Genomic DNA, 23673 nt, shown 5'->3' on the forward strand with positions numbered 1-23673 from the left:
TGTAATCAAAACACCAAAAACAATCAACACACATGAAGACACAATCAATCAACAGCATGTGAGAAAAGAAACTGGGAAAATAAACAAATGCCAACAGTGACACACAAACCAAGAATGAGCAACTCCCAGTCTGAGTGAAAGGAGAAGACACTTCCAGCAGGGCTGAGTGAAAAAAACTCTGTGACTCAGCAGCAGTCACCTGTGATTCAGGGCCCAGTCACGGACCACCAGCTCCAGATGTTTAGTACATTGACACTACACTTACAGTAAATGTCAGGGCTGGTGGGTACTAAGAGCCAAGCTAACCACAGCCGTTATTTAAGCAGTGTTTTTTACTCGGTGTCGGTGTAACTCTTTGATGGCTGCAGATTGCATAAGCTGACTGTTACTGGAACTCTCCCGTGGGTACCAAGCTTCTGTCTGTCTGGGTTCTGTATTTGCCGTGGGTTTTCTTTTTCAGTGGATGAGCACTAGTCTAAAAAATGCAGTCACATTTTTTGTTACACTAATATACTGTTGCTTTTAGTTCCACTCTTTCCTCTGTCGAGACAAATGTTTATCAAATACAATGTGATATTAGATAAAGTTGATTAATCCCCATCACAGATGTTGGCAACTGCAACAACAAAGCACAGCTTGTAGATAAGAGCAGTACAGAGAGGACAGAATAAAGATAAGCATAAATCATTCATCCCGCTATTACCTCTGTTGGTAGCTCATCAAATTAATTAGCTGCTAATTCTGCTGCTTTAATGCACAGTGATTTATGAATGATGTCACTGTAGAATGTAGACGGGTAAGGTTTAACTGAGCTGGTGGAGCCACTGTAAAAACCACGGGGGACTAATGGCACGAGAGAGTTAATGATCAAGGCCATTTTCCTCTCGTCTGCAGGTCCCTCTGCTGGTGCCAGCACAGAACTGGCACGCCAGGCACTGAATGATAACCACTTTGCCCTGGGAGGTGACTAAATATTTGCTGCTAAATGAAAGCTTTGGCTTGTGTTTGACCGCTTCATCAGTTCAGTGACTGTGAATATTAATCAGCATTAAATCTTACTTTCTGCTAAATTACTCTTGGGTATGAGGTATCTCTGCATCGTGAACTTTCTTCCTTGAAGCTTCTCTTTCAAACTATTTGAAGAAGTGCCGTGATGGAATCCCCTGCGTCTGACATCAAAAGAGCTACAGGAAACTGAAGTTTATCGACCTTTTTCGACCCTGTTGATGGCACGAAGAGGTTCATTCATGGCGCACAGATTCTTTTTGCAAATCTCAAGCATATTAATTTCAGCAATGAAAGGAGATGAATGTGAAGAAGCTGTGGAGGTCTGGTGTGCAGAATCTATAGTGTAAAAGAATTTGGGAGACCTTTATATTTGGGTAGATTGAGTCCTTTATTTACCCCAATTTGCAGTGGAAGAAATATAATGGCTGGAAATGGTAAAAGTAGGCAGTTCTTTAGGGCTTTGTGCACCAGGTGGAGTCATAAACTCTGTCAGCTTGCACTGATTTTGAGAATTTACAATATCCCATATTATTTTTAAACAAGTTCCCAATACAATTTACTTCCATGGATTACCAACATCATTAAGTATGCTTAAAAACTGTTGCTTGAAATGAATGCCACATGTCTTTCCATAATGGAGCTAACGTGTCTGGTTTCCTTTCTGCTCTGTGCTCTCATTGTTCACATGGCACTTGAAATGCACAATTAGGGTAATAGCATAAGAGAATCAAAGTTAAGTCATTCCAGCAAATCAGTGCTGCAGTGATTTGCTGGAATGACAATGAGCAGTCTGAGAGGCTTGTTAATAAAAGCACCGAGTAAAGAAAGGTACAGTCAAAATGAATGCAGCAGATATCAGGATGCCCTTACTTCACTGATAGAGCCTCACTGCACTGTAATTAATTCACCAATATCAATAATAACAATCACGAATGAAAAGAAAATTACAAACTATAAGTTATATGTAAAATTAATGGAGATGACTTTCTTTATATTCTGTGTATCGTTTGTATTTTAGATTTAGACGTTTTTGTTTCTACTGTGCGAACATTGACTAGGTGATGAGTAAAGAGGAGAGTAAAACTCAGTCTAAGAAACAAAAAATAATAATAAAACAGCATTGGTAGTATTACAATAAAAAGAGAAAAAGGTTAAAATGTCCATCTTAAATTGCCTGCACCCTGTCTGCTACACAGTCAATTGATAAGTCACACCTTCTGAAAAGACACTGCATCTCACAGATCTGTTGCTTTAAGGCCCGGGCAGGGGGAATCTGGTTTATAGGTTATGGCTGAAGAGAACAGAGGGAAATATGCCTCATTACTAACCAAAGAGCCAAAGCCACTTAGGCTTTGAAGTGGCCAGCCATTTCTGGCTTTCACTCTCAAACAGTGATTCACAGGCGATCCATGAATGACTCATTAAGTTAATTCGTACGACCCTCGGACTGCTTTCAGGCAGCCCGCAGCGACACAAAAGCCAAATGCTGGTGTTTCTGCTATGGTGCCCTCTACTGTTAGTTCTGTGAAAGATACAGATTACTCAGAGTGATGGAATACGAAGTGTTGTAGAGTGAAACCAGTGTGTGTCAGTCAAGGCTGGAAACCACTCATCCTTATCCCAAAACCTATAACTAATCAAAATATATTTTCTTGCTGCTCACTGATGGAACAAAAAAGAAAATGCACTGCATTGAGACAGAAAGGAGAGAGTGATGTATTTCCCTTTGCTTTTAAGAAAATATTTAATTTAAAGTAAAACCAGCCACTTAAAAGAAATGGCTCTCTCATGCTCACGCAGAAGCGTGTTTATCACGGACGACTCACATTGTGCTCTCAGAGTCAATAGTGTACTAAACAATCAGCAGTTTTGCAGTCTGACCCGCTCACTAAGTGGCCGAGCGTAGTGTCGCCATCCTGTCCTCGTCCTCTGAGAGGCTTGTTAATAAAAGCAGGCTCTGGCTCTCGGCATTCTGGCTGCCACCCAATCAAAAACCCATTAATCTAGCAATCTACATTAATTTGTTTCTCAACAAGCAGATGGCAGCCCCGACTGAAACCAAACAGGCATGTGTTGTATACAGCATGTAAATTGGCTAATAAATGGGCTTTGTACGCAAACAATAAAGGCCAGAAACGTCCAGTGGGGCTGATACCTGGTCAAGATTTTAGCAGCTGGTGCAGCATTTCTGCCATGTGCTGGTAAAGGTCTGCAAATCTCAGCAATCCCGTCTCACAAGTGACTTACTGTATGTCTGCGTTTTTTCCCATGTGCATTTGATAAAATGTTTAATTGCAAGTAATTCTTATTTCTTCACAAACAGTTTATGATGGCAAAAGCAACAGTTGTTGTCGGTGAAAGTATTTCCAACTCGTGCCTTACTGGAGCCCATTTGATGCTGTCAACCAACCACAGCCAGTCAAACTCAGCAGCTGACTCATCTTGATTTGATGAAAAATGAGGAAGTGTGACTAATCGGAGCAGGCCAGCGATGACTCACACAGATCATGTCCTCATGATTTGGTTTTTGTTGGAATCGGTTTAGGGAATAATTCAAACCCTCTGGGGGAATGATTTGACGGAGTCGTGGTGGATTGTCATCATGATAAGAAGCTGTTTGTGTCCATATATTTCTAGCAGCGCTTTGTGCTACAACAGGAATAGCTAATGACACGGTAGCCTGTTTGTTTCTTCTGATTTATTTGTGTGTTTTTGACTGGGCGGAGCTTGCAGAGGTCAGAACGAATGATTATAGAGCCCTGTGGCATCCCGGAATAGTTGGGTGACAGCCGGAAGCCCCAGGCCACTTGTTAAGGCCTCTAAACAGGAAAGGCATTCAACACAAGCCCCAAATTAAGGTTGTTATCACTATGGTGAGGTGTATAGCTATCTGGGCCTGTAGAAGGAGCTCATCTGGTGAGCTGAGTGGCTAATTAAGACAGTTCCCCACATGATGTTTACATATCACACAAATACCTGCTGACTGTAAGAGCTGGCTCAAGCTGTACTTGTCTGGAACCTGGATTTGAAATCAACATTTACTTATTCATTTTTTGTGCTGTTGTTTTAGGGTGGATTCTTTTGTAAAGCACAGAATACGGGTGAGCCACGGAGAGCTCATATATTTGTGTAACTGTGTGCGACTGACACTATGCGTGTCTTTCACCGGCACAGTGGTGGCAGCGTCTGGATCACAGGCCACAGAGCCGGCAGGCCAGACGCTGCCTCACTTGCTGCGGTTTCCATGGTAAAGTATTGTACTGTTTGCGTCTGCGTGCGCAACCGTCTTATAAACCTCCATGTGAGCGTGCACTGTGCGCGTGTGACCTCGCCGGCATCTGTTGCAGTCAACATGTACTTTGGAGGAAGAGATGATTCTTTGAGCACACAGCTGCGATTTAGTGTGTTTGTGGGACTTGTAGTAATTTTCTTTTAATCCCAGTAATAAAACCTACTGTAGAGCGAAGGACATTATATAACAGTGGTAAAATAAAATGATTCAAAAAACCGAAAATATATGACTAAAGTTTATGCATATAATAAAATATATGAAGTTCCTTTATTCAGAGAGTATAGGAAGAAAGACACTGCCAGATTCCATAATACACACTTACTCATGCCTGGATCTGAACGTTGCATTGTAAATATTGTGATTTCAGCACCTCACCTTTCTGTTTTATAGCTGTGCAGTTTCAACAATCTGTTAGACCTGAAGATGATGCAAATCTACTCCTCTGGCTCCTTGTTTGGTGTCACAGCTTCTAGCTGAGAGTGTGTTTGGAGGTTGGATAAAAATGACTTTCTCAAATGGCGGTCATGGGGTTCTGTCTTATAAACATAATTTAGCTGCTGAGTTGATCCAGTGATAGTGTGCTTCGTATAAAGAATCTCACCCCCAGCAGTCCGTTCATCTCGTAGCGAAGGTTAAAGTTGAGCAGAAAATGGATTCTTAAGTGCTGATGCTCGTAGTCACAGCCCCAGAGTTATATTATACTTGGTGTTTTATAGTTAGCGTAACATTTAGTTTTTTTTGTGCCAGGCTGGCTTTGTAAAACAGAATGATAAGAGATATTTGAGCCTTTTTCCTGGCACAGAGTGATGGAAAGCAAGATGTAATAGTTCCCCTCTGTGCTACCTTAAATTTTGCTGCTTTGGCAAATGATTGTCTGTAATTGGTGCTTATAACCACAGACAGTTTATCAAATTGGCCAACAAACTCATCTCTGTCTGAATACGGTCTGCCTGCCGCTGTCTGTCTCTAAATTGTGTTTGTGCTCATCTGTCTCGAGGCTGTTTTGGAGCTGCCGCTTCTTTTCCTTTTTGTCTGGCTAGCATCCCTCTCTCACTCTCCATCTTCCTCTCCTTGCTCTTTGGCCTTCAGTCCTGCTGAACTACAGGAGATCAGCGCTGACTGACGCGCACAAGTACATCCAGCATGGATTGTGTGTCCAAACCTCTCCCAGCCGTGCAATTATGTCATTTTCTGCTCAGGGTTTCCCCTGAAATGACAATGTGGCTTGGCAGATTGTGGCATGAGAAAGTGATGACTGAATGTTTCAGGTTTTAGCAGCATGTGCTTCTTTAGTGTTATCGGCTGATTGCAGTGATGTCATGTGGTCAGCACTAGCCTGAAAGTTACAAATTACTGCTTTGACTCGTTTAGAATAGCTTAGAAAATGTATAAAATGTACTCACACTCACATTCTACTCTGGTGCTAGTACTGCATGTCCATTGTCTGCCATGGAGATGCTCAATAAATTTGAGTGGTATAAATGGATCCAGCTGGGCGAATTTGCAGCAAGACGTTGAAACAGACACACGTTTAATCGGTTTTCCTTGGAAAAGATAAAGCCAAGCAAACAGTGATGCACACTGAATAAATTCACAGGAAATGTTGAGTAATACTTTTATTTAAGAGCCCAAGAGCAGAGAATTAAGGAGAATTGACTTAATTAGCCTCTTCTTCCTTTTCTTTTAGGCTTGCATAAACTGTTGTTCTCGTTTATTCTTTAATTTTTATCTTGTGTGTTTTGTCCCCGGGTAACTCTGATTCACCATTCTTGTAAATTGAACGTGACTGTTCTCTCAGCCCCACATATCTGAACCCAACATATCCAGGCTTGGCTGTGATTGACAGCTGGCATAACAACAAAGGTGCTTCCCACTCATCCCGTTCATGGCCTCCAGATTTTAGGTCCAATCCTGTATTTTTCTGCAGAATTATACATCCTGTAAATAAAGTTCTTATTTTTGATCCCTCATAGCGCCAGGCTGGCCACAAAGAAACTTTGAGTCTATGATTTGTAAACTCCCCCCACTTGGGTTTTTGCAAGATTGGAGTAAAACCTGCTGGATGGCCGCCTGCTCCTATTACCTCTAGATTAGGTGGGCTTGAAGGTCTCTCTCCCTCTCTCTGCTATGCCAGAACAAGATAATGAAGATGTGAGGTAACATTTTGTGAGTCAGACTTATCCCTGGAAACACCAGGAAGGTTTTCATGGTAGAAATGGCTTCCAGCTGCTTTGATAATGCAGCTGCAGATTGTCAGTTGCTCCCATTCCAAAAGTTATTGCCCTGAAATGTCATGGCTCCCTCTGGTTTGGAAGTCGTCTTCAGCCGAACTTCAGAATGTCGAGCGTTATGCAAGTCATTGTTTTTACTGAGCCTACAGAAACAGATTGACGCTTTTGCTTCCTCCAGAATTTGCTATTTAAAGAGCATCGGCTTAGATGCACTTTACATCTTAAAAAGTTCAAGCCACTCAAACTCGACAGTCAGAAATGATGACCTCCACTCTTCCTTAGCTGGCTCTCTGTAGCACACTGCTTTCAAATTTAAAATCAGTCATTTACTGAACTTTCTTCAGCACTACTTTGCGATGCCTCACTCTACTTGAATAAGTTTACTGTTACTTTATTGGATTGTCTGACATTCTCTGCGAAGAAAGACCTGTGCAGGATTTGATGCTTGAGCTCTGCTTTAACATTCATGTGCTGAAGTGCTTACCTTTATAGAGCATTTGCAGCCAGGTATTACAAGCACAGTGCCAACCTACTGACTCTTCTGCTGAAATTATTCTTTCGCACATTCAGGAGAAGAAATTGTCAAATTCTACTTATTTGGATCCTATCAGAGATCACCTGTCAGCTGAACAGTACAACCAGTACAGATTTTCTGTTGAGCTAGAGCTTTTGTGGATATCTTTTTTTTTTTTTTTTAACCAGTGTTGCTTCTGTCTGATCCAAGCAGCCCTTGGTTTGTCATGAACCAGACGTAGATGAAGTAGAGAATGGTGGCGGAACCATTGATTCCATTGGCTCACTGCTCGTTTACTTAATGCGGCTTCATGTTGTGTTTAATTACATTTAGGACCCATGCGGGAGCGGCACTGGTGCCAAGTTGGTTTCTGAGCCAGTGCAGCCACAGAAGAGACGTCTCTCTCCTGGCTTGCATATTTCAAACGGCATTACACAGCTAAATGTCCTCCGAGTGACTGTGTATCTGCTCCAACTCCTTGAATGCAATTAAGCTCTTAATTTATTAGACAGCTTTGGAATGATGCCCTGATTAAAGAGGCCATACATTAACAGTCATTCAGTAGAAGTACATTAATGAATACAGTGAGTACTTTATAGGTGAACTTCCTCTCTTCCCCATTTGTGCCTCATTCCTGCATCTCATCTTTCTCTTTTTACCTGGCTCCCCCCGGAGGCTGAGCAGCGCCACTGCAGACTCTGCCAATAGTACCTGCGTAGCTGTAGTCACTGCATTGTGATCAGGACTGTTGAAGGCAGTTTGTCTGCTCCGGGGGTAAGAGCTGCTTGTTAGTAGTATTTGGGAAGCCTGGTGCGCTAGGGGACAAGAGAGGTCTGCAGAGCAGGTGGAGAAAAAGAGGCGAGAGCTACTTCATGTGGTACCAATAAGGATAAGATCACCAGAGATACTGGACTTCTGCTGATTGATGCTGGCTGCCGAAAGAGAGAAAGAGGAAGGAGGGTGGCCAGGAGGAGGGGGAATAATTGTGTGTGTTTACTTGCATATGAGAAGCTGGGGCATTTGGAAATTGTATTGTATGCATGCGTGTGTTGTCTCACCCAGCATGTGTGTCAGTCTATGATGTCAGTAGTCTCAGTCAGCACCACTGAAGGTGGCGTTACTGCTGATGTTTTGCCTCTGTCGTAGTGCCAGCTGCTGCTTCCCAAAGCAATTGGGACTCAGCGAGGAGGGGTTAACGAGTACAGGAGGCTGACAGACTCAAATGGGAGTGAGCCGGTGCTCACGCAGTGACAGGAGGCAAGCTTCTTGAGAAATGTTTCTTTGATGTGTGCGCTTTGTCAGAAGCTCAGAGAGCAGAGAAGAGATAGTAAGACCAGATGGTTGAGGAGACAGGTGAGGAGAGCTCCCAGGTCAATGTTGGAGTCAGGACTAGAGTTAGATTTCCAAACATCGGCTTGTTTCATTCTTACCTTTTTCTTTCTAACTGAAGTTGGAGTGAGAAACGGAGAGTCTTTATTTCTTTTAGTCTCTCTTCATGTTTGCCATGCTGTGCCTGAGCTCTACTGAAGTTTATTTTTTTCCCCTCTTTGAAGCCGATCAGCTGACTGCAGATATCCCAAAATGCCCAGACACAGATCTGGAACAACATAAGACGGTTTTTCCTACAGCAAAAGGCGTTACAGCAATGTCTCCGTGTGTCATATAGTTTCATAGCTTGGTGGCATTGTGGACAAAAGCAAAGTGGGTTTTCCAGTGTGGTGGTGTATGCTTTCCCAACATATTTTAGTTTGAATGTGAATCTTTAAGCAAACACTGTTCAAAAGTGGGATGGTTAGTAGTACAAAACAAACATTCGAGGTGACTCAGCATTTTTGAGTAAGCTGTCACAAACTTGCTTACATTGTACAACTCACATTTCCTCCACAGGAAAAGTGAATATCTTAGTCCACTTATGCAATAAAGTAAAAGCAAGGTAAAGTTTGTGGTAAGTTTTACTAAAACTGTCACACAAGTCGATCTGTTTGTACAAGTTTTTGCAAAATTCCCCCAACCCACACAAAATGTGTAAACTAACCTGTTTATTTTGTGTTTGGAAGCCATTTCAATCAATTCAGAAATTGTTTGCATGTTCATTCAAGTTATTGTAACAGCGTCGCCTTGGTCCCCGATTTGATATTTCATCTGCCTCGTTTGGTCTGTCGAGCATTCTTGGAATCTCATTCAATGAAACATTACAATTATCAGTCTGCAAGATGAACTGCCACATCATGGCAAACAAAGTTTAAAATTCAGAAAGTAAACATGTTGATAATGCACACCTCTGAAGATGTTGTTTACATTAGAGTCATACCCCTCAAGGAGCTGCAGCAGATGCAGAAGCAGCTGGCTATTTTAGCCTTAATTTCACCCAATTTATTGAATCTGCTGAGTATCACACCTTCCTCAAGGGATTACTCCCTCCAAGTTCATCCACCTGTTTTATATTTGCAAAAACAAAAGTTCTTTGGGCTTCCCTGAGGTGTCAATACACTGAAAGCAGACTAATTCTGATTCATATGAAGCATTTAACCTTAACACTGCTCTACCAAAGAGTGCTGCCTGAGAGAGTCTGACCTCTGTTAGATTAATAGATGAAACTTGCATCTTGACTCTCTGGTTATGCCTTCTTCTTCTGCAATGGTCCAATGGCATCTAACTGGAGAATTATTGCCACCAGCTGTTAAATTTGACAAACTGACCAGTTCAATGAGTAGAAGTGAATAATTTGCCATTTTTTTCTTGATTTTTTTTTTTTTTTTGAATTGTCTACCCAAGTGTGTCTTATGGAAACTTGACCACTGCTCACATGAGTGTGTCTGGTTGCATTCCCCCGCAGAGGCCTTAAACATCTCTTTCCTTATCCTTAAAAGGGAACAGGAACAGAAGACGGTGGCTGCTAAATATGATACAAATCAAACCCCCGTTCCTTCATCTTTGGTCTTCAGTTTTGAGCTTGTGTCGACTAGATGACCTTAGCAGTTGAGCAGATTTTGCAAAAGCCTTATTGAAATTTCCTGCAGCCTGCTGTGATTGTAGCTGCCACACACTCTTTATTCCTTTTTTTCCCACACACTTCGCCGCCCCCACCCCGTCTCTCTTTCCTGTTTGTTTACTTGCCCCCCGATGGGACGCGGTTTGCATTTACAGTGTGTTTTTCAGTGCGTCTACGCAAGTCTCCTCATTTGCGAGCGTGCGCCTCTTTTTTGCGACCAGGTCTTAACGGATGTCTGTTTTCCAGCATTCATATTGAAACGGGAGTTTCCCCGATGACGGCTCTCATTTTTTCTGGGTTACACTTTACGACTTCTCATCATGGACAAAGTTGCTGAAGGAAACCACAACAGATACAAATGTATGAGAGGCGGCAACTTTAAAGGAGCAAACTTCCCGCTTCCAAGAAAAAGAAAAGAGCGGGGGAGAAATGCTTTTAATTGGGAGCAGCGTGTGAGGTAAATGAGGGGATGTGAGGATTACTTCAACATGGGAAATGGTTGGCTTTTATGGAAATTTCTTAGGAAATGTCTCAAATTTGAGCTGCTGTGTAGCTTCATGTAGACTTGTTATTCATGATTAAATCTCAAAGTTCAACTCAAGAGAATCTGATCCTTTTTTAAGTTGTAGATTCCTACCCTAATGGATGATCTTACATTTTTGAGGGGATTTTCCCTTCACAAAGTCATTCTTGCTGTTTAGGTCTGTGTTGGATTTTTTTTTTTTTTTCATCTGGGATTACAAGAACAGCTTTAGCAAGCAGCGCTGTAGCAGTTGGTGTCTTTATATGGGCTGCTGCTGCATCTCCATTCGAGCCTTTTAGGACGAAAGACTTCATCTATGGCTGTCTATTAAAATCTGCATCAAATGCACCCACATCACAGTGGGAAGAGCTGGTACTGCTGCCTGACTCTTAGTCAGAGAAGTCTGGAAGGAAATCTTGAAGATTGAAGGGCAAGGGTAAAGTTTGCAAGCTAGAGGGAAATCCTTGGCCCTGCATAGCCACTGATTCTTCTGTATAGTGCATGGGGCCAAGCACTTGGAGGCCAAATGTGATTCACATCTTTCATCTCTGGAGCCTGGTGAATGTGCAACAGCTGTCAAGACTTATCTGCATCTCAACAGACAAAGCTTCACTTATCAGTCAGCTTATGGGCTTTAATGAAAGATAAAGATTCTGTTAAGAGTTTTAGGCGACAATGCAAAGGATTGTATGACTTGCTGCCCTTCCAGGTTTGAAAGATTCAGTTAGGAAGTGAATTCACCTGTTCCTGCAAACATCTGGATCTGTGTTTTACACATCAAGGAAGACTTTTCAAATCTGTTCTGAGTTGTTTCAAATTTGTTTAGCAGTGTTCTAGTTTTCTGGGTGTTCATTAAATATTCTGTATAGAAACACAGAGTAGTTGTGCAGTCTGTCATTTTAAAATCAAATGCCAGCATCAGATAGAGAACTAGTATTAAGGATGAAGTGTGTGTTTGTGTGTTTGTGTGTTCGTGTCTGGGCCCGAATGTCAAACCTTGATGAAATATTTGTGCCTGAGCAGCAAAGATGTGCAAGGAATCCGAGTGTTTGAACATTATTCCCTGGCAGGCATTTACCACTTTTCTTGTAAAGTGTGAGGAGCAGAGCAGAACGCTGTTATAGGATGGATGGCGGGGAGGGGATCTCAGCACTGGTTTTGTGATTGAAGGCTATCACAGTCAGCAAGGTTCAAGTAGCCTTTAGAGCAAAGCCACAAAACTCAGCATCCCTTCCTTTCTGCCATTCAGTGTACAGTCTTTCTTAACTTTTCGACATCCCGTAACTAATGTTATGATTTGTTGGGATCCTGTGTGGTGTAACTAATGGGTCTAAAACAATACACACAAACTGACAGAGTGTTTGTTCTGTTGTTACAGATCTACACAGACTGGGCCAATCACTACCTGGCCAAGTCTGGCTGTCCGCGTCTCATCAAGGACCTGAGCCAGGATGTCACCGATGGAGTCCTGCTGGCACAGATCATCCAGATCATAGGTGAGCATCTGTGTGTGTTCTCTTTCAGTGTTTTAACTTAATCCACTTTTGTGCAGATCACAGTTAAAAAGGTAAAGTAGATACAGTCATGAAGAGACAGAAACACTGACTTCTCTCATACAAACAGTGTACAGTCTTGCTTTGAGTCTAACTTTCAATATTTAAAAAAAGAATATTAATGAAGTACAGATGGATGAAGCCCATGTATTACCAACAGAGTGTGTGTGTGTCTATAGTTTGCTCTGTTTGGTGGATGAATCGACCACCCACTCACTCACACAAACACACAGACACAGTATTTGAGCTTTGTTGTGGTGAGTTGGAGCGAAGCCGTTTCTCAGTCTGAAATTTGGGCCAAATCACAGCAGCTCTTTCTTGTTTTGGGTGCTGGGCAAACTATAAGAGCACAGATCTATAACTCACCCATGGGTGCAGAGGCATGTGTCTCCCATTGGAGTACAGAGAGTCTTTACTTCTCTCTCCCTTTCTGTTGGTCTCTTTTTTTCGTGCCTCATGTCTCTCTGGCTTGTTGCACCCTGCTTCTCTCCATCCTTGATTCCCTCACTCTGTTTTTTTCTCCTTCTGTTCCTGTTTTCATTTGACGACACCTTACTGTGTAACATGTGTGAGAGATTAGGATTAAATAGATGGAATAAAACTGCAGCTGCTGATATCGGTCATGATTTTTGCAGTCTCAGCAGAAATTGCACAGAGAAGGATTGACTGAAGACTGGCCAGTGATGTTGTTGCAGTGGGAGGCAAACAGTTTCCTGACACAAATAAATAGACCTCCTATAAATTTTGGGATAAGTGGATAAATTGGGTGGATCAGGTCAACTGACTGTTTCTATTTGGTTTTGTACTAACTTCAATTTCAGTTAAAATACAATTGTTATGAAGACTCAGAGTAAACCTCCTCCTCTAAGACCAAAATCCTTCCAGTAGTTTGAATAAAAGGTGATCCCAATCTAACATTACAGGGGTTCCTCCTTTGCCTGTTTTCCACCTTTGCACCAGGTTTCTTATTTTTTAAATTTAGATTTTTTTTCTTTTAATTAAATGTCAAAATACAAAAAAAGACACAAGAAAAAGTCAGACAAAGACATGGAGTGAGTATGTGGATCAGACACATCAAATGATTCTTTTCCTTTGTCTTTGGATAACAAATCATAAAAACAGTCCAGTTGCTTTTTTGGCATCTTACGTTTACAATTAACTCTACAAAAGCTTCTCAAAAGCTGTCCATCATTTGTTCAGTGAGTTTTTAAGATTTGGAAATAATCTCAGAGTCTGGCACAAGTTACAAAACACACCATTGATGCTCTCACAACAAACCTATTCAGCTGCAGTAAGGCACCCCAGAGCCTTGCTGACATTGGTGGTCCATACAATCCCAAACATCTTCTCCAAAAAGGAAATACTTTGCAGCATTCCCAAAATGCATGCACATAAGTGCCTCTTTCAGTCCTTCATTTCCAGCATAAACCATCTTTAATCAAAACCATTTTATGTAAGGGAACGAGGATAGTAATATCAACTATTTTGTATTAAATAAATTCGCCTTTGGCTTCCCTGGCAAATTTCCGGCTTTTGGAAATAATGTTCTCCGATGACTCATCATGGAACGTGAAGGTTTTTTTCCCCCCAGGTTATCCTAAGACTGCTGATGTTCCTGTTTGTCCAGGGACACCTTTCATACCATGAGGATGCTTTGTGGTATATTGTTGGAAGTTGTAAATGACACAGCATTGGGATAGTTCCTCGATGCAGCTGGATATTTCTTCTTATATAATCCCTTATTTGTTGGCGTTTCCAAAAATTACCAGATCCCACCAAATTCTGTTTTTCCTTGAGTGTAATAAATAAAATAAAATCACCTTCTTTGAAGAAACCATCAGTTTTGACACAATTTCTTAACCACTGAGCCCCACAAATAGTCTGTTTATACCAATTCTTATTTTGGTATTAAACCACATAGAGGAGAGATTCTACATTTTTATACAATACATTATATTTGTTCACATTGTCATAAAATTAGGTTTACTCCTGCTTCATAGCTTGAGTTTATACTTATAAAGGAGTAAAGGGAGAGGGAAGTTCTCTTTCAATCAAGATCCAGTTCAAACTGAATTTTTCCCAGTCCAGTGTTTGGCCAGCTCTGCCATTTCGATGACGTGCTGTAGGATCCTACACGTGTGGCAGTGATAGACGTGCTAATTTTGTCCAGAGTTTCCTCCATTCCAAAGAAACTGTTTGATCGTATTATTATATCCAAATAACAACTGCTGCAGAATACACAGTGGATCCATGACAGTTGTATAATTTATCTGTGGGGCTATAATCATCTTTCCTGTTTACCTTCCCCACAGTGTGAGTTGTATCCTGCTCTGATTATCCAAATTAACTTTTGATTTTATCTAATAGAATTTCTAAATTAGTGGCAATGATCTCTGAAATATTGGGATTTAATTTGATTCCCATGCATTTCATTCCTTTAGACAGCCATTTGAACTTCAATGAGGGCAATAAATTAAGGAAGCAAGCTGAAGATGTTGGCATGGCTTCTTTGGCTTATGGCATTTAATTTTGCAACCAGATTATTTAAAAATCCACCTCCAATAATCCTAATAGAGAACAGGAGCATCATTGCACCAGGTTTCTTGACATTTGGCTTTGTGGTGTTTGCATAATCTTGCTGACAGACAGACAAAGAGCAGTAAAAACATACCACCGCCTCAGCTTTGACGTAGCAGAGCGAGAAGGGACCAAGTAACCAAGCTGTTTTCACACACATGTCAGGACATTTTTAAAGGATCATCTATCAAAGACGCTGACAAACAGTGCCATCCTGACGTTGTTCAGCTTATGCATTATTTTGGACGGCAGTAACACATGTAGTGTTGAATGAGCTGCTTATAAGCCTGTATTCGGTTAGACCCTGAACACAGGGCAGGACTTCAGCAGCCAAATGCAGTCCCTGCTGCCATGCTAGCTGCTGGTAGTAAATTCCTCCCAAACTGACAACTGGCTAAGCTGCCTGAAACCACACAGTAATAATGAGTAATTCATCACATTTTTCAAGTAAGTTACCCAGCAGTGGCTCTTATATAATAAAGTATTAGCATCTTTCAGACACTTTTCTCTCACACAGTCTTTTTCTTCTTCTGGCATCTGTCATAGCTTGCTCTCTCCTTTTTTCTCCATCTTCATCAGTTTGGCAAAACTTTGTGTGGGACTCTCTCTCCTTTCTTTTAAACACACACACAGACACACACATGCACACACACTTTCTTGTCTATGTGCTTAGTTTCTTCCTTTCTGCAGTCTGTCTCACTAAATCTTCTCCTGTCTCACTTCCTTACTCTCACATTCACGCCAGCGTCTCTCCCTCTCTCCCCCTTTCTCCCACACACACACACAGATTGAAACTTTACCCCTCCTGCAGACAATGAGGCCAAGCTGGCCTGTCAGTAACTCTCTGGCGGCAGCTGACGAATTAGGTAGCTTTGCTTCCCAGACCTCTCCGGAGTTGATCTGCACCTTAACTCGCGCGTGTGCGCTCACGCACTCACTCATGCACTCTCCAGCGCTAATCTCAGAGTTTTCCTGCTGTATTTTTTACCTTGAACTCAAAAGTCCCTGGATGTCAGGATGTTAAATTTCAGTATGGGTCTACTGTAAAAATCTCATGTCTTCATTTCCTTTCTCATGCAGCGAATGAGAAGGTGGAGGATATCAATAGCAGCCCCAGGAGCCAGTCGCAAATGGTGAGTGCATTTTAGCCTAACTCTTATATTGTTTTAAAGCACTGTTGCATGAGAGCGGCTTGTTAATGAAGAGTATTTATCTGGTAAGACAGATTTGGCAGCATTTAGGAGATGCCCTCATCAACAGCGACTGACAGCATTATAAACCTGTGGATATAAATATATTAACAGAGACAGTGTTGTCATGAGCAGCTCTCACTTCTATTTGGATTTAAGTGATCAAGAGCTAAGATAAAGTAATGGTTTCATATATTATTTGAGTGAGAAAAAGTTACATTGTATAAAGTACTCACACTTGGTTTGAGTTTGCAATCTGTTGGTTTTGTGCTGATTTTTAAATGCAGACTGACTAGTTAGCAGTAGTAGTAAAACTGATTCAACTAGTTCCCTTTATAATACGCTTTGCATATACAAGAGGTGGTGAAAGAATTGCCAACAGCAAAGTCTCACTTCTCCTGAACCCAGCCACAGATTTCTAACAGTAAATAAGAGTCATATATGATCAGAGCCCCTCATGACTCTTGTTTTTCTGGTCACAAAGATGGTGATGACCACTTTAACCGCAGTTGACCAACTGACCAAAAACAGTTTCATCTTGGACTTCTTTGCCATTTTGAAAAATCTGTATTTCTGGCTGCTCTGTGGCTGAGTGGTGTTGGCAGTGTCGTGTTTCCCCTCTGTTAATGAGATGACGGCTGCATAACCGCTGATTTTCGTCACTGTGAGATAATTACCCCTCACTTTAACCAGAGTTGACTAAGTGTTTATGTAGTGTTGGTTTGCCCTTGGCATCTGCCCTCCTGCCATTAAAAGTGACTAAAGCAGTTTTAGCTGCTCTGGCTTGCTTTCTTAATAAAACACTGGGGGCGACGAGTGTGTTTGGTCCCAACGGCGTGTGTCCTCTGTGTGTCAACCTTTGTCATAGGTGTACCACAGTGTCTCTTTGTGCTATTTTCTCATATGGATCAATTTTAACAGATGGACTTCCACACAAGGCAAGAACATTTATTTGATAAAATCACTGTTTCTTCCCAAAAGCATCCCATTACCAGAATGAACCGAAACATATTTCTACAACTTGTTTCACACAGCAGTTTTCAGCTGTTCCATGGTGAGTCCAGCTGTGGTGAAAGCAGACTGTGCACTATGTTGGAAAAACAAGTTTAAAGAACCAGGAAGGAAGAAAACGTTAGAGTCATCAAGACCTTGCAGACCCCTAATGTGTGTGAGAGTTCACTGTGTTAAAACCTGCAAAAATAAAACTCTTGCAAATGTATTTTTCTTGTCACATAAAATGATTCTAGTCCTGCCTGGAAACAGCTGAATCCAGACTCTTGCACTGGTCACTAAGGGCAAGCTTCTGCAGCAATGCAAGTATGTGTTTCGATACGCCAGCGTTCGCTCCGGGTGTTTGTGTGTGTTCGTGCAGTTTGCTCTTTGTCCCAGTCGCTTACTAAGCCCATTGATCCACCACCTGCTCTGACTGCAGAGGGTCTGGCCAGCTTGGGAAAAAGAAGTTTGAGGAAGCACAGTTGCTTATAGAGTGAGTGAGAAAGGAAGGAAATATCTGTCACGCACATACAAACAACTCTACAACGATGCAGCCACCTAGCAGTGTTTGAAGGTTTTTACAATGGCAGATACTGTAAAATAGCAGCTTGCTAATTAGGATATGTGAAATCATGTTAATCTTACATTTAAATTACGTGTTAAGCACAAAGCACTCTAAGCACCAATGTGTGTAAAGTGAAGCAGGAGTCTGTTAAGTTCACGCTAACCTTCATGGTCAGGTGGATGCAGCTTCTATGATTTTGTCTTTCTTTTCATGTACAGTTAAATTTTCAGGTCCCGTTTCAGATTGTAAAAGACTCAAAGTATTGTGAAACAACGCTAATAATCAGTTCTTACTTCATTAAAACTTTATGAAAAATAAAGTTAATTAAAGCTGCAAGCAGCGTTATGAGGGCCCTCGCACCCCCGGCGCGTCGAGCCACGCCCAACACCTGAAACCAGCACGTCCGATCTGATGTCACATTGATGGAATTCATGCATTTAACCACCAGCTAACATTTCATCTCATTCATTCATGATTAGTTAGGCGTCCCACTAGGTGGCGCTCTATTACTGACAAATGGCATAACAAACATTTCCGAGCTCGAGTCTCATCACGCCTATGACCTTTGGGAGAGATTGAACATTGTGTTTTTGATTGACAGCAGATTACTGCTTTTTGGCGAGTGATTGAAACTACGTGCCGCCATTACCACCCCATTTCCCTGAATGCAAAAAGCTTCGCAATTTAACATCACAAAGGTCTTTAGATTCCACACACTGGAGATCGCATCAATCTGATGAAATCCCTTGGAGGAGTTCGTCAAAGAACGGTGCCTGAAAAGAGGGGAAATTGTTGCCAAAATTGCACATTAATTTTAAAATGGCTGACTTCCTGTTGGATTTGGGATATTGCTCCAAGAGACTTTTTTGTACATCTTAATATCTTCCATAAGCTTACCAAGTTTCAGACTCATAGATAAAACACAGAGCAGGGGCTGTGGTTTTGAAATTTTGTAGGGGGCGCTGTGGAGCCATTTTGGGATATTCAATGAAAATGATCACATAGCAAAAAAGCCCTCATCACATTGGAGGTATGCACCAAATTTCAAGACTTTTTAAACTTTCCAAGCCCCTGAAAACCCACTTCATTGTTCATGGTGAACAGCGTTGCCACCAGGGTGCGCCGTTCAGTTTAAAGTCACAATTTTCGCACTAAAGCATCATGAAGGACTGATTGTGATATTCACCGCTTTTGAGGTGGCCACGATGAACCTGTGAAAATCAGTACAACAAAATTAAAGCCATGACATTTCCTGTTGCCACTAGGTGGCGCTGTGCGTATTCCCGACAATGGGCACATCAATCCGTTCAGGGCGGGTCTGACATCATGCCTGTAAAGTCTGGTACTGATCAGACTGGATTTCATTGAGTTATACCAATTTGTTTCTTCATGGCGTGACATCAAAGTTCGCCATTCTGCTGGGGTCACACCCTTTCGCGAAAACTCACAGTTTTCACTGTAACCCAAGACCAACTTCTTAAGGCTTTCCTGGAGAAATTTGAGGCTGCAGATGTCACCCATCACAATACTGTACCCCAAAGTGTAAAACATGACATTTCCTGTTCCCACTAGGTGGCGCTGTCGCTGATGTCAAATATGGCAGTTGAAATATGTTCAGGGGTGGAGCCTTATCATATGTGTTCACTTTGGTCAAGGTCAGAAAATGTATGACAAAATGAGAGGCAATAAGATTTTCATGGCGAGACATCGAAATTCGCCATGGCGCCACGGCCTCACCATATTGTGAAAACTCAAAAGCTCTGCAATTTAACATGGCCCAGGTGTGTAGTTGACACTGACCAAAGATGAAGCTTATACGACCAAATCCCAAGGAGGAGTTCGAAAAAGTTCGAGGCATGGAACTGGCAAAATTAGAGCCAAAATGTCACCTTCACGTCCAAATGGCGGACTTCCTGTTGGGTTTGCGTCAATGGGCCCACAGACTTTTGTTCGTCTTGGCATGATACACATGTGTGCCAAATTTCATACATGTAGCTCAAACGATGTGGTCGTAGGGCTGCATTTAACAAGGCATAGGTGGCGCTGTAGAGCCATTTCCCAGTGCTCATATGTAAAACCATTAAAATACACAATTTTTCACCAGACCTGGCATGTGTGCAAAATTTCATGAGTTTTTGACCATGTTTAGGCCCTCGGAAAGGCCGTTGTTTTGCCTGAATAATAAGAAGAAGAAGAAACGGAGCAGATACAATAGGGCCTTCGCACTCTCGGTGCTCGGGCCCTAAAAACAGAAGTCACAGTCTAATGTGTGTGTTCACGTAGCAGTGATCAAGTCCAGGTTTGCCCATTGGCTGCTTTATGTTTTGTCTGTATGAACATGATCCCAGATTGCAAACTGCTTTTGCCTTGGCTTCACCAAATGAACTGTATTACCCTAAGAGATAAATGTGATAACACTTGAACATATGGTGGCTTTCCGAGAGCAAAACAATGTTGTTTGGGTTGCCTATCCTGCGAGCTCGACCACTAACATTAATTTGAAACATAAGTTACTCACTGACAACTTTTCCCCATATCAAGCTATTTTTTTCCTCACTCTTGGCTGTGTATTTATGACATGAGCTGTGAATTTTGGAAATCTGCCACTGGCCACCTTACACCTGGAGCTTAAACGCCTTGGCCAGAGACATGACAGTAGCAACAGCTGTCAGTGGAGGGACAGATGAGTCTGATTTACTTCCTCTGCACAGCTTTTCCCCCTCATTTGGGACTTTAGGCGGTGATCCTGGAGTCACAAGCCTGTTTCTCTAACTGGTAGGTCGCTGGCGCTCTGTCGAGTGGAGCGAGGCCAACTGAGCAGCTGCTGGAAGATGATGAACAGAAACCAGCACGACATCAGCATCTGCAAGCTCGTCTGCTAATCTACATACATAATGCGCTCTTTTTTTTCCCCTCTAAATCCTTGTTCACAATACAAAAAGGGCCACAGGTCAGTTGAAATCCAGTCACTTCCAGCAGTTTGTTGTTTTGTTACAAACAAAAAATGTTGTTGATATTTATTTGGTCTTTGAAGTGAATTGTGTAAAATGTGCGTTTCATAGTTATCTTCTACAAACAGTCAGTACAGTCCAGTCATTTTCCCCCTTCTCATGTTATTTCATGCAAGCATGCTTTATCATACAAGTGAAGGGTAAAATTTAAAGTATATTCCATTGAGTATAGATTTCACAGTCTTTGCGTTTCGTGTTGACCTCTCACACTGGAAGTCCCTTTCCATCGCCCCTGAGTTCTTGGCCCTTATAATTACAAGACTAAAGGGTATTACCTTTGACTGCTCATGGGCTTGTGGGATAATATGCTGAAGAACAGTGGAAGTATGAATTATTAGAAACTCTTTTCAAGTTCTCTTCACTGGTCTAATTTGCTCTCATTAAGAACAATATGTTAAAGAGTCTGATCTTTGATCGCCTTACTAATACAGTGTATAACAAAAGCCTCCATTTATCTCATGCATAACACTGAAATGGAGATGGAAATAGCACAGCTGAAGCACAGTTAAGCTTAACCTTTTAAATAATACACTTGAAGTTATAGTTACACTTATTCTCATGTCTCTTATATCCTCTTTTAGATGCTTTGATCCTGGACTTAATCATTTTAATAATGCATACAGATTCCTTTTTGTCACTTGCAGGTGAAGCGAAAGCAAATTATATCAGACCTCTACTGTGGCCACATCTGTACTGTAAAACAAATGCTTCCAGGAATGGAAAACAGTTTTCTTGTTTGTTAATATGTTAGTTAATACAGAGTAGTGCTAGGCTACCTGACCATACCATCCACTACTGTATCCAGCGGGCTACTGATTTCAGCCTCAGAAGGAACATCTGCAGCCACTACAGTACCCAGCAAAGATAATGAGAGATTGTAACAACTGGGTTTTAATACTAAGAGGCTGTCAACCCAACAAAGTGCACTTTAGTTTCTTTGTTAACCTGTTTTCTGCTTTGTGATAACAATAGAGAGTAGAAACTGAAGGTTTGGGAATTACCAGTTTCGTTTTTCCCACTATAGTCTTCACCCCAGTATACTTGTAGTGAATTGAATGCTCTTTTCATTTTTGAATCTGGGAGACATCTATCTGCTAAATGCCTGTGATGTCAAGCTGTAAATGCATTCTGTGGATTAAAGGGCTCACACAGGGTTTTTGTTCATCTCCCTCACCTGCGGCATGCGCTGCTCTCCCTCTGTCATGTAAAACCTCATGCCCCCTGACAGTGCAGTTTCTCATAATTGTACAGACATCTAAAGAAATTAGATGCACACCCAGGTTTTTGAATTGAGCGAGAGATTCTCTTTTTTTTTTCCCCAAAATTATTTCTCAGAAGAATCGAGCTCAAACACGAGAACGGCAGGCGAGGGATGGCAGAAGAGGCCCATTCAGCAGAAAATATTAAAGCCTTGCAACACTAATCCACTTCATTATAGACAGACATCATTAGCAAACCACTGAGTGCTTCCTTGCAATACGGATGACTGTGCAGTTTGACTTTCTCAGGGAGTGTGTGTGTGTGTGTGTGTGTGTGTGTGTGTGTGTGTGTGTGCGCGCGCGCGCGCGTGTGTGTGGCTTCCAGCGACCTCAGCAATGGATGTCAGGAGAAAACAAACATGAATGAATACAAAGATGCTGAGCTGCTGCATCAGTCAGGAGAAGGTTGTCCGGGCCCTGGTAGGAAAGATTCCATCAAACAACTCACCAAGCTAATCAACTCGTTCGTACTGCTTTTCATTTGAGCTATTGACTTTTCAAGTGTGTCGTGGATCATGTTTAGACTGGCTATTGGCAGCTCTGGACCTCCCTCAATATTTTTAGTTTTCACAATGCAAATTTTTCTCTTTTGATTAATTTGAAGTGATTGCGTCAAACTGCAGTACACAGTCAGATTTTACTGCACTGCATGTCTGCTAGAATACAGTGCATTTCACTCTTCAGGAAAAAGAAATCTGATGTGATATAAAAAGGCTGCTACTCAGACAATTTTTGTCTTTTTGCTTGTCATTTTTTAAAGTGCTTTAAAAAGCACAATATATTGTGAGGGAATGTAAGCTCCTCTGACTGGTATCTGAAGTACTGTTTCTATTTAGTGATGTGCAACAGACATTTGCAATTTTTTAATTACATAAAAACAAATCATAACCATGAGATTTCTGTGCTGTTAACCTTTAAAGAGTGCTCAGTTTGAAGTAAACACAACAGCTTAAATTAGTCAAATGTTCAGCTTAAATGTCGTGGCGAACATGCTCAGAATGGCTACACTATAGTAGAAAAGTTGCTTCCTTACATTTCTTAATAAATAATAAATTCTTGATGCACTAACAAACACATACACTGTCTAGCTGAAGCTGGTTTGCTCAAAGTATTTGGTCATTAACTAAAGTATTAGACAAAATAACATTATTAGCTGAGTGCTGCTAGATGAGCAGTTAAAAGATAATGATCGTTTTTAACTAACTACCCACTCATCCAATCACTGATGCATTTCGGTACCCGGAACAATACTGCTTGCATGGCACAAATCTATGCAGTCAGTGACTACAAATCTTATAAATGAACCAGATATGATTTGATCAGCATAGTTATTTACAAATGTATACTTTGAGCGTTTTAGCCTTTCTCTCATGATTAGACTGGGTGTGTGCTGCAATTCAGGGTTAACTGCATCTAGGGTTTCTTGGAGACTATAAAAGTCCACCAGTTTCATCTGGGCTCCATCTGTTGGCAGCTTGCACACCAGCCAGACGCAAGGACGAACAGCACGAGTCGCTCAGTGGCATTATCTTCACTGGCCTGACGCTTCATCGTCGGCACAGCTCGCTATTAATCTCTGCTTCTAATTGATTGTGTTCCTAATTTGAGTTCCTGGCCTGGGTTCCTGCTAAGCAAAACCAACTGGCATTTGTGTGACAGTATTTTTCTGGTCTTTGATTTGATTACAGCAGCCCTGGCTGTCAGACGACTAACCTATTATGAGAGTCATTTGGTCTGGAAATACACTGACAAAGGGATGATGGGAACTCAGGGTTTCTGAAACATCCCTGATGTCATTTTGCATGCCCGGCGACTGGCAGCGAGTAAAGGAGGAGGAGGCAGATGGCCCGTTTAAGCTGCTGAAGCTACATCCACACCGAATATATTTCATTCTTATTGTTCAGTCTGTATGCCCTGATGGCAGAGCGGGTAGAGAGTGACTAGAAGGGTTCACATTCCAATTTT

At 41.7% G+C, this 23673-nt stretch overlaps 1 protein-coding gene across 13 annotated transcripts in view; it reads left to right on the forward strand.

Moving 5' to 3' along the window:
- The window catches only part of nav3 (neuron navigator 3), a 415168-nt gene that overhangs the window by 268345 nt on the left and 123150 nt on the right, over positions 1-23673 (forward strand). For 12 of the 13 annotated variants that reach the window (XM_026148165.1, XM_026148166.1, XM_026148159.1 and 9 more), the window contains 2 exons: positions 11939-12056; positions 15771-15823. In XM_026148165.1, coding sequence (XP_026003950.1) covers positions 11939-12056; positions 15771-15823 — 171 coding nt within the window. Of the gene's footprint in view, positions 1-7836; positions 8031-11938; positions 12057-15770; positions 15824-23673 lie in introns of those variants that run through there. The other variant, XM_026148167.1, reaches the window with a different exon arrangement.

This window comes from Astatotilapia calliptera, chromosome 17, assembly GCF_900246225.1.
Source record: "Astatotilapia calliptera chromosome 17, fAstCal1.2, whole genome shotgun sequence".
NCBI classification, from domain to species: domain Eukaryota; kingdom Metazoa; phylum Chordata; class Actinopteri; order Cichliformes; family Cichlidae; genus Astatotilapia; species Astatotilapia calliptera.